Raw genomic sequence first — 14,315 nt, 5'->3', positions numbered from 1 at the left:
CCCGAGCCCTCAATTATCCAGGGGCGGTGTGGAACGCGGGAATAAAGTGTCATCGCGTCCCTGGGCTTCTGCCCTGAGTGCTATCGACGCGCAGATTTGGTCGCACGGATAATCATGTTTGCTTTAGATATTGAATTAAACCTGATCATCAACTAGAGGGAGCGAGAAAGTCAGCTAGGATCGCTCCCTTTGCCCGGCCTCCTCATTGCCACACCACTCCCAGCCTTGATGGTGCAGCTTCGGAGAGAACAGAGATACAATTTCCAAATGCGCCGACTTTCAGTCCCCCGGCGTCTCGCAGCACCCGCTGGGCTCTGAGCTACAGAGCCCCAAGTATTTTTAGAAACCCAAGAGATAAGAGGAGAACGGCTCATCCTCCAGTTTGCCAGGCTTTCTAAGACGCTCCCCCGCGTGGCCAAGTGTGCGCGAGCATCCGCCAAGGAGATCTGCCCCCAGCGACAAGGGTGGGATGGAATCAGTTCCCCACCGGAAAGATAGATGCGCCCTTCCCGGGCGAGCCCGCGGCTGTGTGCCTGCTTCCCGTCCGGGGCGCTCACCGCACCCCCAAACCTCTACTTCCTAGCAATCCACCCAGTCCCACGGCCAGGGCTGACCTGCGGGGACCGCACACCGCCGAACGCTGGAGGGGAGGAGGCCCGGGATCCAGTCGCCGGAGAGAGGCCAGGAAGCCGGGAAAGGATAGGAGCGGAAGGGAAGGGGGAGGCACGGTTTACTGGGATTGCCAAAGACTCGCTCCCTGGCTTCCTGGGGCCAAAGAGCCTAGAGAGGGCTGCAGGATCCTCTCCCTCCCGCGAGCCCAGGACCCCGCGTACGTCCCCCACACCCCCTAAGCCAAAGCCTAGCTCGCCCTGACCGCTCCCACCCCCAGCCTTAGCGGTCTCCTAGGTCAGCACCAGCCCGCAGACTTTGAAAAGGGGTGGGGACTGGGGAGAAGGCAGCCAGTCTTAACCTCAGACCCCCACCCACCCACTTTCTTAGCGTGAGATGAGTCAAACGCAACAAAGTGAAAGTCATCGAGTGTAGTGGCTTCAACAGCTTCTCAGACTGAAGAAGCCACTCGTAGATTTGGGCCAGCGAGGGGGGGTTTGCTCTCCTCGCCTTTGCGGCTCCCGAAGTCACTTTTCCTCCCGCAGTCGGACGCTGCTGCCCAGGGTTCAGACAGCGCGCGAGACCAGGGGAGAGGCCGGGGAGACGGTGGGCGACCCTGGGCTTCGGGCCGACCGCTCGCAGGCCGGAAGCCGAAGGTTCCCGTCCCCGCCCCAACCCTAGGCGCGGGGTGCAGCCTGTGGTCGGGGGGGCCTGCACCGGGAGCCCCGCCCGCCCCAGGACCCCGGTGCCCCGGCCTCCCCGCCGGAGAGGAACCGCCCGTGAGAGCCCCGCGGGCGGCCGGGCCTGGTTCCCAGCCCCAGGCCTCCGGCCCGGCGCAGGGCGACAAAGTCAGACAAACGGGAGGGCAGGGCTTTTTTCTTTTTTCTTTTTTAAACACAGGATTTTTATTAAAATTCTTATTTAAAAAATCGAAAGCTTTCTGCGCCCGGCGCTCTTGGGGAACCGCGCCGAATAGCTGAGCTCCAAGTTCAGGGCTCAAGGCCCAGAGGACAGGGCAGGGGGCTCCCTGCCTACAGGGTTTTCTTTTCCATATTTGAGAAATGTTTGCACAATAAAATAAAAAGAGAAAGGAAGAAAGCAGGGGAAAACGCAAACGTAACCAAACCCAAACAAACCACAAAGAAAGGAGTTGAACCCAGAAGGGAAACAGGCCCATCCTGAAGGTCATTTTGGCAACAATCACCACCGATATTTACAACGAAAAGGGAAATCTGCCACCAGTTGTCAGAACGTTTACATGGCCATAAATATTTAGCATTTTCTTATTTTTTTAAAAAAGGAAGAAATTCTCTATTTTTAAAGTGTTCTCCACTTGCTTTAGAAGACGGCTGACAATATCGCTACTCACACAAACATATTTTACAAAATTCACGAAAGCAGGGGTGGGGAGTCGGTCTTTTTCTTTTTCAAGTGACGACATTAACGCTGGGACGGTTTGGTCCCCCCGGGGAGAGGCAAAGAAGCGAAGCTGCGCAAACATTCTGTAAACACGGCGTAGAGTTCAGCCCTCTCCAAAGGTTCAGGAGAGGCATGGGCAGACCTGGGTGGATGAAATCTGCCACTCCAAGGAGACGCAGGCAACCTCCCGATGCCTCCCTAATGGAGCCGAGAGTCAACTCGACTCCATAATAATAATTATAATAATAGTAATAACCACCATAAGGACCGAGGCCTCCTCGCCGCCACCGCCGCCCGGTTGGGGCCTGGGCCTGGGGCCGCGAGTCTCGTTGGGGCGGCGCTCACCAAGTCCACTGCTGGGCCTGGACCAGGGGGTGTGCTGTCGGGTACTGGGGGGTGCTGGCCGAGCTGTACTGGGCGTTGTACTGCATGTGCTGCAGCGACTGCGCGCTGTAGGCCGAAAAGGGAATGCCCGCCTGGAAGGTGGCGGCTGCCAGGTCCTGGGCTTTGAGCGCGTGGCACGGTTTGCCGTCCCTGACCAAGACGGGCACAGCCACCCGGCGCGGCGAGGGCAGGGGCGTCACCTCCATACCTTTCTCGGCCCGGGCGCGCTTCATCTTGTAGCGGTGGTTCTGGAACCAGATCTTGACCTGCGTGGGCGTGAGGCGAATGAGGCTAGCCAGGTGCTCGCGCTCGGGCGCCGACAGGTACCGCTGCTGCCGAAAGCGCCGCTCCAGCTCGTAGGTCTGCGCCTTGGAGAAAAGCACCCGCCGCTTCCGCTTCTTGCCAGCGTCCCCCCCGCCGCCCGGGGTCTCCTTGTCATTGTCCGGTGACTCGTCGGCCGAGGGCTCCGGGGACTTGGAGCTTGAGTCCTGAGGGGGCGCGCCTGCCGCCAGACCGTGCACTGGGGGAGGGGGAGAGACAAGCGCGTCAGGCGTCTGGAGGCCGCGCGCAGCCTGCACCAGACTCGGAGCACCCTGGATCCTCCGTGCCACCCTGGACCTCCGCGCCTGGCAGCGCAGCCCCGCTGCTTTTGCCGTGACCCCTGCCTTGCTCTACGCCTCACCAGGACGTCGGGGCCTCCCAGGGTAAAGAGGGAAATCCGCAGGAATGGGGCCTAGGGGCTCGCGTTTCAAGGGGCTCACATAGCGTGGGTGAGAATTTTGGGGGGAGTGGCGCACTGAAGATCATCGCGGGTTAAGGGCTCCGGCCCCCTTAAGCGGTTTCTTCTCCGGAGAGACGTGGGCAGATTTTTAAAAGAAAAACCCCACAATCCCAGCATTGATCGGCTTGGTCATTTAAGGTAGGTTTTTGGGGGCTTTCGTTTCTGCTTTCGGGCCTTCTAGACACCCCCTGCACCGCACAAAGCGTCCTCTATGATCGCGAAGGGGGCAGGGTGAGCTATTTATACCCGGGCCACCCAAAGCCTCCCCACCCCTCCACCCGTACCCGGACGAGGCTCGCTGACTACCTCCAGGGCGCCAGGCCAGTCCCTCCCAGCGGCCGGAGTCCGGGGGCTGCGGCTGGAGCCATCAGTCCCGGTTGACATCACATACCAGCCCCTGGGAGGCATAGCCCTTCTCCCTTTCTCCTTAATTTCTCGCTTTGAAAAAAAATTTTGGAGACCAAGTTCTTTCCCGTAACTAAGGGGGTTTGAAGAGGAGGGCAGAGGACATCCTATACAAGTGTTAAAAATCTTTCTAGGGATCTGGGTGAGGGGGTCCAGGCTTACGTGGCCCCTTCCCTTTTCACTCCCAGCGTCCAGCCCAGGCTGCGGCCGCAGGAATGGAGGCGACCATGGCCTCAGCAGCCAAGTTTTTGCTACTTACGGGAGTACTGGAGGCCCTCGGTGCTGGCCAGCCAGCGCGTGTACGGGTTGTCGCTGCTGTCGTAGAAGGGGTTCTTCAGGGGCAGGCTCTGCACCGCGTCCAGGGCGCCCTGCCCCAGCGGCCCGGCCCTCTTGGCTGGTTCGGGCCCCTCGTTCTCTTCCTCCGGCCCTTCGGCCACAGAGCCCTCCTCATCGTTGGTGTCCGGCAGGTCTAAGATGTCCTTGACCGAAAACCCCGTCTTTGTGTTGGTCAGCGACATGGTTCCAGACCCCAAAATTTATGTCGCAAAGTTGTAGCTTCACTTGGTTAATTCGTGGCGCTCCCCAGCCCCGGCGGGCGGGGGAGGGGGGAGCTGGGGGGAGGGACTGGGGGAGGGGAGGGGGGAATTGGCTTTAATTATTGGGATAATTATTATTTTTAAAAAGAGAAAGAAACTGGGGATGGGGAGGAAAAAAATGAAGCCCAACCCAGTGCCTCTGTCTTCTTTGAAAGCACTCGGAAATGGACGCAGGGAGCCGGGCGGCCTGCGCGCCGAACGCCGCGGGCCGCGGCCTTAGTTTGTAACTCCAGGAGGGGTGCCAAGGCGGCGTCAGCTTGGGCTCAGGCGGCCGCTCGGCGCGCGGTGGCGGCTGGTGGCGAGGAAAAAATGGGCCATTGCCCGAGCGATCAGTCCATATAAGGCTGGGCTCCACTCACGAACCTGGGGAGGGGGGGAGAGGGGGAGAAAGAGAGGGAGGGAGGGAAAGAAAGAGGGAGGGAGGGGGAGGGAGAGAGGGAGCGGGAGAAGGGTGGAAAAAAGGGGGAAGAGACATTAAAAACGCAAAGGTTGGCCACGTGTGGGCGGGTCTTGGGAGTCAAGTGGATGAAGACAGTATTTGCAGATGTGAAATTGTGGGTTTTGGGGAGCTCCGCGCTCCCAGCCAACGGCCCTCTAGAGCAAGATGAGAGGTGTAACGTGTCAATTAATTGCAAAGACGGGGCGAGCCATTTTTTTTTTAAACCCAGTATTTACATACAAAGGGCCACCGCGTCGCTCGCGAGTCCACACACTTGAAAGGGCCGTTTTAACAAATTGCATCTTTAAAAAGGTGGGGGTGGGGAGGAGGAGGAGAGAAAACAAAACAGAAACCAGGAGGAGGGAAAAAATCCTCTTTAACATTCACCGGTTCCTACCTCCCCGCCCCCGCGCGCCCACCCCCAGCAAGCCGGAAAATTGGCGATTTGTGGCGCCTTTGGAAAAGGGGGAGGGGGCGAAGGCCGAGCTGCGGAAATCTCTTTTCCATCGCTGGTGGTTCCCTAAACAAGATCCGGTTCAAATGGCAAGAGCCCAACTTCTGTAAGCCTCCTAGGTCAATATTTTGGTTGAGGCTTAAGGATGAGTGCTAGAAATGACAAGGCAAGTAATTGATTCCAGTTAACCGCGAGAGAGCCCGAAACCCAGGAGAGAGCTCCGCTCCGGGCGGGCCAGAGCCACCACCAAGCGACCCGCCCCCTTCCAGCCGCCCTTTATTTGCTAAAGACTCATTTATTTCCTTCACTCCGCCTCCCCCTACCTCCCACCCCTAACCCCCCGCCTCCACCTCTTTGCGGCCAAGGAGGACGCGCAGTTCACTTTCTGCTTTGCGGGCGGTCCCGGGGAGGGCGGGGTAAGAGTGAGGAGCTCTAACTTCGGCTGGGGCCGGACCCTGGCCCCGCTGCCTCTGGGCTCTGCGGGCCTCTTTCCCGGGGTGGAGGAAAGGGCAGACGGCCCTGCTCTTTCCTGCCCTCTATTATCCCTCCCTCTCCGGTCCCCTCCCTCTCCAGCCTCCGGCTAGAGGTGGAGCAGCGGGAAGGCGGCTGGGCGGGATTGCGGAGGTGGGGGTGGGGGTTGTGTCTCTAGCCTGGGTGAGGACCCAGAAAGCTGCGGGGGAGGGGGGGTTGCTGGGTGGCCCGACGATGCTGCGTTTTCTCCCCGTTTTCTTCTCCCACGCGAGTTCTTTAGTGTGGTCTCCTTTGGGACGCCCTGGGCGCGTTCGGAGTACGCGCTCCACGTTTCCAGGTTAAGTCAGGTTAGTGTGAAGTTTCCAACCACTCTCCGCTCTGGGAACTGAACTTTCCCGGGACTTGCACCTCCTCCTCGGCTCTGGGGTTGGAAAAGACCACGCCGCACTCATAGTTAAAAATTTTTTGGAGGGGGTGCGGGGGGGGGGGGTAGAATGGCTACCTGATGCTCGTTCGCCCCAGACGAGTGTCAGGAAGGAGCTTTTTGTCTGGGGGCGGGGAGGGGCACAGAAGGCTGCCCCTGCGGGGTCCAAATCTAGTCTTCCCACAACCTGGGCTGCCTGGGCTAGGATCGAGCTGAGCGCGCGGGCGCCGGGTCCTCGGGCGCAGCTGCCACGGCCGCCGCCGCGCCCCGACTGCCCCCGGGTTGCCAGCGCCGGGTGAGGGCACCTCTCCCTGAGCCGCTCGGTGGCTTTCTGCAGCCCTCGCTGCCTCGTCCCCAGTATGTGACGTGGGTGACAATGGCCCAGGTTAGAGCGAGTCCCTCGTCGGCACGTCCTGGGTGGTCGGACCCGGGCAAACACAAATACAAACCGATTGCTAAGCTGCGGACAATGAGCGAAATGTAGACAAATGTCCCGCTCCCGTTGGAAGCCTTTGTCCCAGCTCGGTTTTTGCATTTATTTCAGTGGCGAAATAATACATGATTGACGCTCTCTTTCAATGTGTCCTAACTGTTTGGAATAAATCTAAGGTTGTTCCTAGTTGTCATGGCATTCAACCCTTTTCAATGGACTATCTCTTCATTCATTTCTGAATCCGTCCACAATATTAAGGAAACTCCTTCATGTCGACGCTCCCCGATTCCTCTTTCTCCTCCTACTTTTTCTTTTCTCCTTTCTCCCCCTCCTTACCCCCTTTTTTCTCCTGGAAGAATTAGAAACTGATGCGTGTTTCTGGAACCTATTACTTTTCGTGCTTTTTTTTTTTTTTCCTCGCTTTCCGTCTCTGTCTTTCTCAGGCCTCCCCACCCACCCCTTTCACGTGGGAGCTCGTCGCTCTGCCCCGTCGGAGGAGGGAAGCTGGTTCTCCAAGAGTCTGGAAGCGCCGAGTTTGGATCCAGGGGCGGGGGTGGGCCTGCCACTGCTATTGTTACTCAGTTGCTAAATAAATAACTGGCGAGAAAAAAAGTTCCTCAACCCAAGCGTTGCAGCAAAGACCCTCCTTTTGTTCCTCCTCTTATTCCTCAGTCCTAAGGGGGTGGAGGCTCTCTTGGGGACCAGGGCAGCCACTAGGATGGGGGCCCAGAATAGGGCCTGGTTGGGCCAGGCAAATTCTTGGATCGGGTGGCAAAGGGGTCTTTGGCAGCAAGTGTCGTTTCTCGCATATCCCCAGAGCCATCTTAGGCGTGTGAGTGTCGGCAGAGGCCTCCCAAAGCCTGCTCATTTCTTCAGCTGGGAGCCACCTCGCTGAAGTTCCATGTAGTTCCCAACTTCTCTCCCCCTGCCCCAGCACAGTGGGCCTTTCTTCTCAGGATCTAAATCAGCACCGCTGCTATTGATCAAGTCTCCTCCCCTCACCCGTGGGAGCCTGCAAGGTCCCCAGAGCACCTGAGAGAGGATTGCTTTCCTAGGGGAATCCTGGCTCCTGGAATGAATCATGGGGAAGGGGTGCTGCCATAGGTGCCTAGAGAAGGAGGCCCTCAGCCCAGTTCTCAAAGGCCGGGTTTGCCCTTGCGCCTGCCCCTTAGCCTCAATGACCAGCTGAATCCTTCTGGGTCTCAGCTTGAGGTGTCCTCTTGCCGGAGCACCTGAGACGCCCTCTTCCCCTGCCCTTGCAGGCCGCCGGCCCCTCCCACACTCTCACCCCAGCGAGTCTTCCAGGTTTTCTTTCCCCTGGCCTGGGGCAGCTGGGCAGGGAGGGAGAGAACTGGAGAGAGCTTCGGCCTTGCCTCCTCCGCGATCGGTGCTGCCGGGTCCACAGCACTCAGCCTCTCCCGGGACCTCGAAACTCCATTTCCCCATCACTTCTTCGCCCGTATGGTTCCCGCGTCCGTTTCCAGAGCGTTAACATTTGCAATTGAAAAGGCGCAGGGAGACCGCTGGGAGGCCCGTAATTGGAGGGGAGAAACTGGGCTTGTTAGTGGAAGATCATAAAATGCAAGTCCCCCAGGAGCGGCCTGTGGACGCCGGGAGGCCTGCGCAGGCCCAGCTGGCGGCCAGGGCAAGTCCGGTACCCAGAGCACAGTCCAATGTCTCCTCAATTTCTTGGGCCCGGCTTGCGTCCAAAGAGCCTAGGGGCCAGGCGCCAAAAGCACCTTTTCTGCCCCAATTAACCAGGTGATTGCATCCTGAGGACTCCCCAAGAGGCCTCCCCGCGAGTACCACAGCTCGGCCTTTTAGAGCCCGGGAGCTTCTGTTCCCTGCGATCCCGCACACCCCGAAGGCTGAGAGGCCCTGCCCCACTCCCTTCACCCTCCGGAGAGTTCTTCAGTAACGGCCCACCACCCCCACCCTGTCAGCGTCTGCCTGCACCAGTTTCAGTTCCACTTGGATGACCTCTCGTCTCCCCCACTCGGCATTCTTTAGTAAATTCTTTCCAGGTACCATCTTGCACCCAATCGAGTTCAATGTCCTCCAATCCGTCAAGTTTGGGTTTGAGCTTTGGGTTCAGCTGCCGTGGTCTGGAGACCTGGTAGGTACTCTGCAAGATGCCTCGTTCTGCTGCGTGGTTGGGGAGGAAGTTGAGGCGGGTGCTGGAAGTTCTGAACCCAGCTTGCCCCGGGCCGGAGGAGATTTGCTTGGCGTCTCCTTAGCGTCCCGAACACCGCACACCGCTGCGGGGGCCACCAGAAAAACTGGATCCTCCAACTCCATCTTTATTATCTGCACTGGGGCTCCAGGTTCCCTACACATCTCTAACTCTATTCATTCTTCCTAGATTGAGAACGGATGCATTGGGAGTCCTAGGCCCGGGGGAAGGAAGAGAGGGGAGGAAGAGAACCTGTGCCCCTGGGCCCTAGAGGAAAGCCTCTCTCGCTCTGCTGCTCTGGGTTCCGCAACAAATTGAGTTCGGGCTCAGGCGTCTGGAGCAGGAGCGGGGAGGCTGAACAATCGCCGGAGGCCCGGGAGGGGAGGTGAATGTACACAGGCTAAGTGGCCCCACTCCAGGACAAGTGGCCCTCTAAGTCGGCCCAGTGTTTACCTGTTTACTTTCCCAGGTAGCTCAAACAAGAGCGCCTTTTCTGCGCTCCAGGGCACGGGGGCCGCCCAGAGGCACCCTGCGTTCCCGACTGCCGCCCTCCCATGCCTCAGCTTTACGCCCCCTGTTGGGAAGGGGGGTGCGCTCTAAACAACAGGAAACCAGGCAAAAAAGGAAGATACAGGAGAGAGCAGGCCAGGCCTCTGCACACCCCACGGAGGGGAGCCTTTCTTGTGCCTGTGGAAGAAGGGGGCTCCGTGGACGGCATTCGACCCTCCCCCCATTTCTGTTCTAGGCACCTCTTGGGAGGCGGCGCTCTGTTCGCATCCTTCCCTGTTCAAGCTGGTAGTGAAAGCTTGCAGTGCAGGTACCTGGCCCCTGTTCTCCAGGGGAGTTAAGGGCAGAAAAAGTCTTCGGAGGTGGGGGATGGGGTCTTGGGGCCTGCTCTAAAGAAGGGGCGACCTTGAGGAGCCCAAAGCTTCAGCAGCCCTAGGCAGCACCCCTCACACTGCCCACCCACAAAAGCGCTTCCAATCATTAAACACACAAGGTCTTTTCCCTTTATTTGGAAACACTAATTTGTTTGACTTCATTTCATTTCTTAAGTCTTTTTTTTTTTGGAATGAAAAAGGGTTGAAAAGAAACTGCTTTCCTGGTACAGTATGTGGCTGAGCTCTCAGGCCCTCGCACATCCCATCTCAGATAACAACCTTCAAGTGGATTAGTTTATTGTCTGGTTAGCGCCAAGGTGCAAGCGTTTGTCTTCATTCACTCCGGAAACAAAGCGCGTTGCACCTTCCTGCTCCAGCAAGGATTAACGGCGCGGACACAAAGGTTTTGTCGGAGGGGGAAGGTTTATTTTATCTTGGTTTGGAGACTCGGAGCATGGCATGCACTTGAAATCAATGGGGAAGGAAAATGTCACCCAATCTGGTCCCCGAGTGTGGCGATAAAGACGTTCACCTTAAGGATAGCATCTCCAAAACAGCCTCACTTTGGCTTCGCCTTCCAGTGTGAGAGCAGAGACTGCAGGAAGCAGAGGTGTCAGCTCTCACGTCCTGGATGAAAGAAATCGGGGAATACTACCCTGTGCTGGGACTTTTCCTAACCAGAAAATGAAAATCAGTCCCAGCTCCAGTTGTCCTCACCTTCTGCCCCGGGAGAAGGAAACAGGGTCATAGGAATTCCCTTCTGTCTGTGGGATGGCAGAGTGGAGTCTCTGGGTTGGGGAGGCCTTAAGCTGTGTGAGCCTGCAACTTTGGAGAGGCCAGACTGTGCTCCACAGATCTCTGGCAGGAGAGACTCACAGCCATTGGGACAGGTGGAAGAGAAAGGGGGCATTAGTGTGAAAAGAAAGGAAATCTCAGCCAGCTTTGGGTTCAAGCCTAAGGTGAGTTCCCCCCTCCCTTTGGTCCATATTATATCAACTCTTTCAATTGCCCCAGGAAGGGAAGAATGAGTGGATGCCTCCCAGATGGACAGTCCTCCCAAGTCAACTAAAAAGGAGTTGGGTAGATGAGTTCTCTAGGCCCAGACACTGAGTTAAGATTCTGTGTCTGAGGGAAAATCCGCACCCCCTTCCTCCAGAGTGGCGGGAACCCCATTGATGCCACTGAGAGAAGAACTGATCCTGGGACCTAGAGCCCGGAGACCCCTTCGATTAATTGTGGGTGCAGGAAGAAGGCATCCAGGTGAGCTCCCTTCTCTCTATTCTTTTTCAAGGCAAAATATACAACACTTTCCCAATTATCTGCCTCCCTCCCACCACAAAAGGAGCAAGTATCTCCCGAGGATGTAAATAGTAATAGAAATTAGTATTTGTCTTTCTATTAATCAGTCTCATTGTGTGGGCATAAGACCCTGCGGGCATATGTTAGGACTTTGATAAATGCACTTTAATGAGATCTTTAAAAATGCATCCAATAAAATAAAAGACGAAGAAAGCCGTTTAACTTTCATGGATGTTAAATTGAACAAGAACTGTGGCTCCGGGCACGCTACAAAATGGAACCGGCCTCCCTCCAATATTTTCTTTAAAAACGTAGCTTTAAGCCCCCCTCGGGCCAAACGAGCCTGTCCCAGCCAATCCATTATCACTGGTTTATTGGGGAACCAAACACCACGTCCCCCCGGGCGAACCCCTTCGCTTTATTCGTTCGCGCTGCTCTAATGATTAAATATGTTACAATGAGATTACGCATCGTCAGTGTTGCCTTCAGGAACGTTCTTTCAGCCAAGCCCGACCTTCCCCGGATGAGGGCGATTTCAATAAGGGAGATTTGGGTTTCTCCAGGAAACACGCGCTGAAAGCACTCTCTTATCTGAATTTACTTCTTAACACGTGACAAAATCATTACCACAAGACTTTGGAAAACAAGCGGCTCTCCTAAAGGGTTAGCATTCAGCACTTTAAGCTAGGTCGGGCAGACTGATGTGAAAAGTAAGTTGTCGGTGGCGCGGGGAAGGCACGCTTCTTAGCTCGAGCTAAGGGCTGGGTCTGGGAAGGACGGAATGCACCCTCGGGCCCTCGGGCACAGAAAGGGGGTTCCTCGGACTCTCTCTCTCCAATGTGAGCACCAGAGGTCCACAACCTTCCCCTAGACGCAACGTCCCCTTTCCACCCCCAAGAGCCACCAAAGTCAAGGAGGCGCCAGAGGAGCTCCAAAGGGCCTCCTGGTAATGTGTGCGTGTGTGTTGTGGGAGGAGGTTGGGGCGAAGGGGGCGCCCCTCGGAGACAAGGACCCCACCGAGGTTCATTTCTGATCCTCTGGCGATCTCTACTGACACAAATGAGAACTGTCCGGCGCCGGGCGTGGCCCGGGCGACACTCGCCTCCCAAACTCCAGGCTTCAGTCGCTCTCTCCATAGACCTCAGTCACTGCGCGGGCCCTCAGCCCCGGCTCCTCCTGTTTGCGATTCCCGCCACTTGCCCTCCTGCTCATCACCACTGTCCCCTCACGTCCCAGTTTCGGCTGAGGAGAAGCCCGTGTCTCCACTGGGCGCCATCTCCAATTACCTTCAGGACTTCTGCCTCTGTCTCAATCCCCGATCCCGAGCCCGCCGCGACGCACAGGGTCGACTTACCCGGTGGACTTGTGTGCAGCGGCCGCCCCTTCCTCACCGCAGCCCCGCCAGCTGAGGCGCAACCGGCCCCGGGCAATGGGGAGGGAGCTAGCCAGGCGCTCCGCGCCCGCTCCACCTCCTACTCCCGGAGCTGCGCCAACAGCCCCGCCGCATTTCAAGGCACGTCTTTATCTAGTCCTCCACCTACCCGGACCTCCCTCTCTCTGCGCCCTTCCCCCACCGCGCGCCCTACCAGGCGGGGCTCAGGGGACCGCCGCAGGCGGGGACCGCCGCGGGTACCGCGCCCCTCCCTCCTCCTCCGCCCCCCAGCCCCGCACTTTCCCAGCCCCTGGGACAGTACTGCTTTCCCTGACCGCACCGAAAAGTGCGCAGCGGCGGGAGCACCTGGCCTCGGGGGCAGGTAAAACTTTTCCTGACTGCAGGCGCTACAGAGGGGCCCTGCCCGTCCTTCAGTGCTCCCCACTCCCGCCGTGATCCGCGAAGTCGGGGAGAACTTCGGAGGCCCGGCACTTGCCTACCTGCTGCGTCCGTACTACGCAGCTTGGGGACCGATCCGAGTCAGGACACGGGAGAGCGAGGGGCGCGTAACCGGGATCCGCCGTGAACCCGAGCCCCGGCGCCGCTCGGCGGCGACGGCGGTGCACCGAGACCCCTTTCTGCTGGCAAGCCACGGGGACCGTGCCCGGAGCGCGTTCCCGCGCTGGGCGGCTGCGGCAGGAGGACCAGACAGTCCGCGCCTGGCAGCCAGGGCGACGCCGGGCTTCCTCCATCGCCACCGCCGCGCTCCGCTGCGGGTCTCGGGCTCCGCCGGGCGCCCTGCGCCACCCCCATCCCGCGTCCACCGGAAACGCGCGCGAGCTGGAGGCTCACCTGGAGCGCGTCTGCGCCGCTGGAGCCTCGGCTAGGCGAGCGCGCAGGTCGCGGCCGCTCTTTATTCCGAGTCGCGGGCGGCTGCGGAGTCGCGGTCGCTCGGGCGGCGGCTCGACGCGGCCGGCGAGCGCTCCCCCTCCCGGCTCCTGGCTCCTGGCTCCAGGCTCCCGGCCCAGCGGCCCCACCCTCCCAGCTCCGGCCCCGCGGCCACAGCGCAGCCCCAGCGGAGGGGGCAGCTCCCCCGCGTCGCGCGCGCTCTGTTTGTTTTCCTTGCCCGACTGACGTGAGTCAAAATATTGGCCATATGTTCAGCGGTAATAAATTGGGTATGAGCGCAAACACACTTGGGCTTCGATGGCTCTTTCAGCTGCCACATGGTCGGCTTTGCGGGGAGGGGGCTTCCACCCCTGCCTTGGCCCCCTGCCCCCAAACGCGCCGGTTGGTTCCCTCCCTCCAGCGCCCCTCTGAGCTGGAGATCTGGGACCCCAGGTCTCTCCTGACCCTCGCCCCTCCTCCGTCCCCAACAGTGTCTTGGACTCCGCAGCTCCTGGCAAGCCCGGACTGCTGGTTAACAAGGTCGCCATCTATAAATTGCTCCGTCGCTAAGACGCCATAAAACCAAAGGGCCAGATGTGGCACGTTATTTATGTGTGAAACCGCGTTTACACTAGATACGCGGATCCAAGGCAGATAGCACGACTTTGCGGGAGGTCACAGACCTCTGGTCCAGGCTCCAGGCTCCTCCCACAGCACGATCTCCTCTCCAGGTTGACGGGTGTCGGTCTTCCCGGGAAAGGGATTCACCCCGGCAGCCCAGGAGGAAAGTGATTTCAGTGCGCTCGTGCCAAAATGCCACCTGTCCAGGATTAGAGGCAGTCTCTGGGGTTTATTTCCTTAGCTTTCCTGTTTCCCCTGCTCTTGCCTTCCTTTTATTACAGGCCCCTGGGAGGCTGTTTCATTTTCCAGGAGGTTGATACGTTTCACGGGACCTAGGTCTGACACAGCAAGGGTAGTGTTTGAAAGCTAGAGACGCCCAACTCTGTGGGTGGGTGGGATTTGAGGGTGGGGTCTCCTGAGCCCTGAGGGAAGGATTTCGAGAAGTGGAGCAGTTCACCTGGCTGAGGGAGCACCTGAAATTATTCTTGCCTCGGGCCAGTGGTCGACTCCAGTGTCGCATGTCACCTGCCTTATTTAAATTGAAGGGTAGCCAGAGCACTGGGAGAGGCAGCCCTGGCCTGGAATATGGAATCCGGTGGCCCTGAGTGCTGCAGGAAAGGGAAGTAAATACTCTGTCCTAATAGAAAACAATCTTTTTGCTTTCCT

The 14,315-nt window shown here is 58.4% G+C and overlaps 1 protein-coding gene across 1 annotated transcript; it reads right to left on the bottom strand.

Moving 5' to 3' along the window:
• Nucleotides 1-1,902: 1,902 nt before the first annotated feature.
• NKX2-2 (NK2 homeobox 2) lies at nucleotides 1,903-13,061 on the bottom strand. The gene is made up of 3 exons (XM_010369100.2): nucleotides 12,993-13,061; nucleotides 3,858-4,557; nucleotides 1,903-2,932 (listed from the first exon to the last, which is right to left on the bottom strand). Exons 2-3 carry the CDS (start codon nucleotides 4,114-4,116, stop codon nucleotides 2,370-2,372), a joined length of 822 nt encoding a protein of 273 aa, XP_010367402.1. The 5' UTR covers nucleotides 4,117-4,557; nucleotides 12,993-13,061; the 3' UTR covers nucleotides 1,903-2,369.
• Between the last annotated feature and the right edge of the window lie 1,254 nt (nucleotides 13,062-14,315).

The sequence above is a fragment of the Rhinopithecus roxellana genome, chromosome 13 (genome assembly GCF_007565055.1).
Source record: "Rhinopithecus roxellana isolate Shanxi Qingling chromosome 13, ASM756505v1, whole genome shotgun sequence".
Classification (NCBI taxonomy): Eukaryota; Metazoa; Chordata; class Mammalia; order Primates; family Cercopithecidae; genus Rhinopithecus; species Rhinopithecus roxellana.
This window is presented reverse-complemented; position numbering and strand designations above follow the sequence as displayed.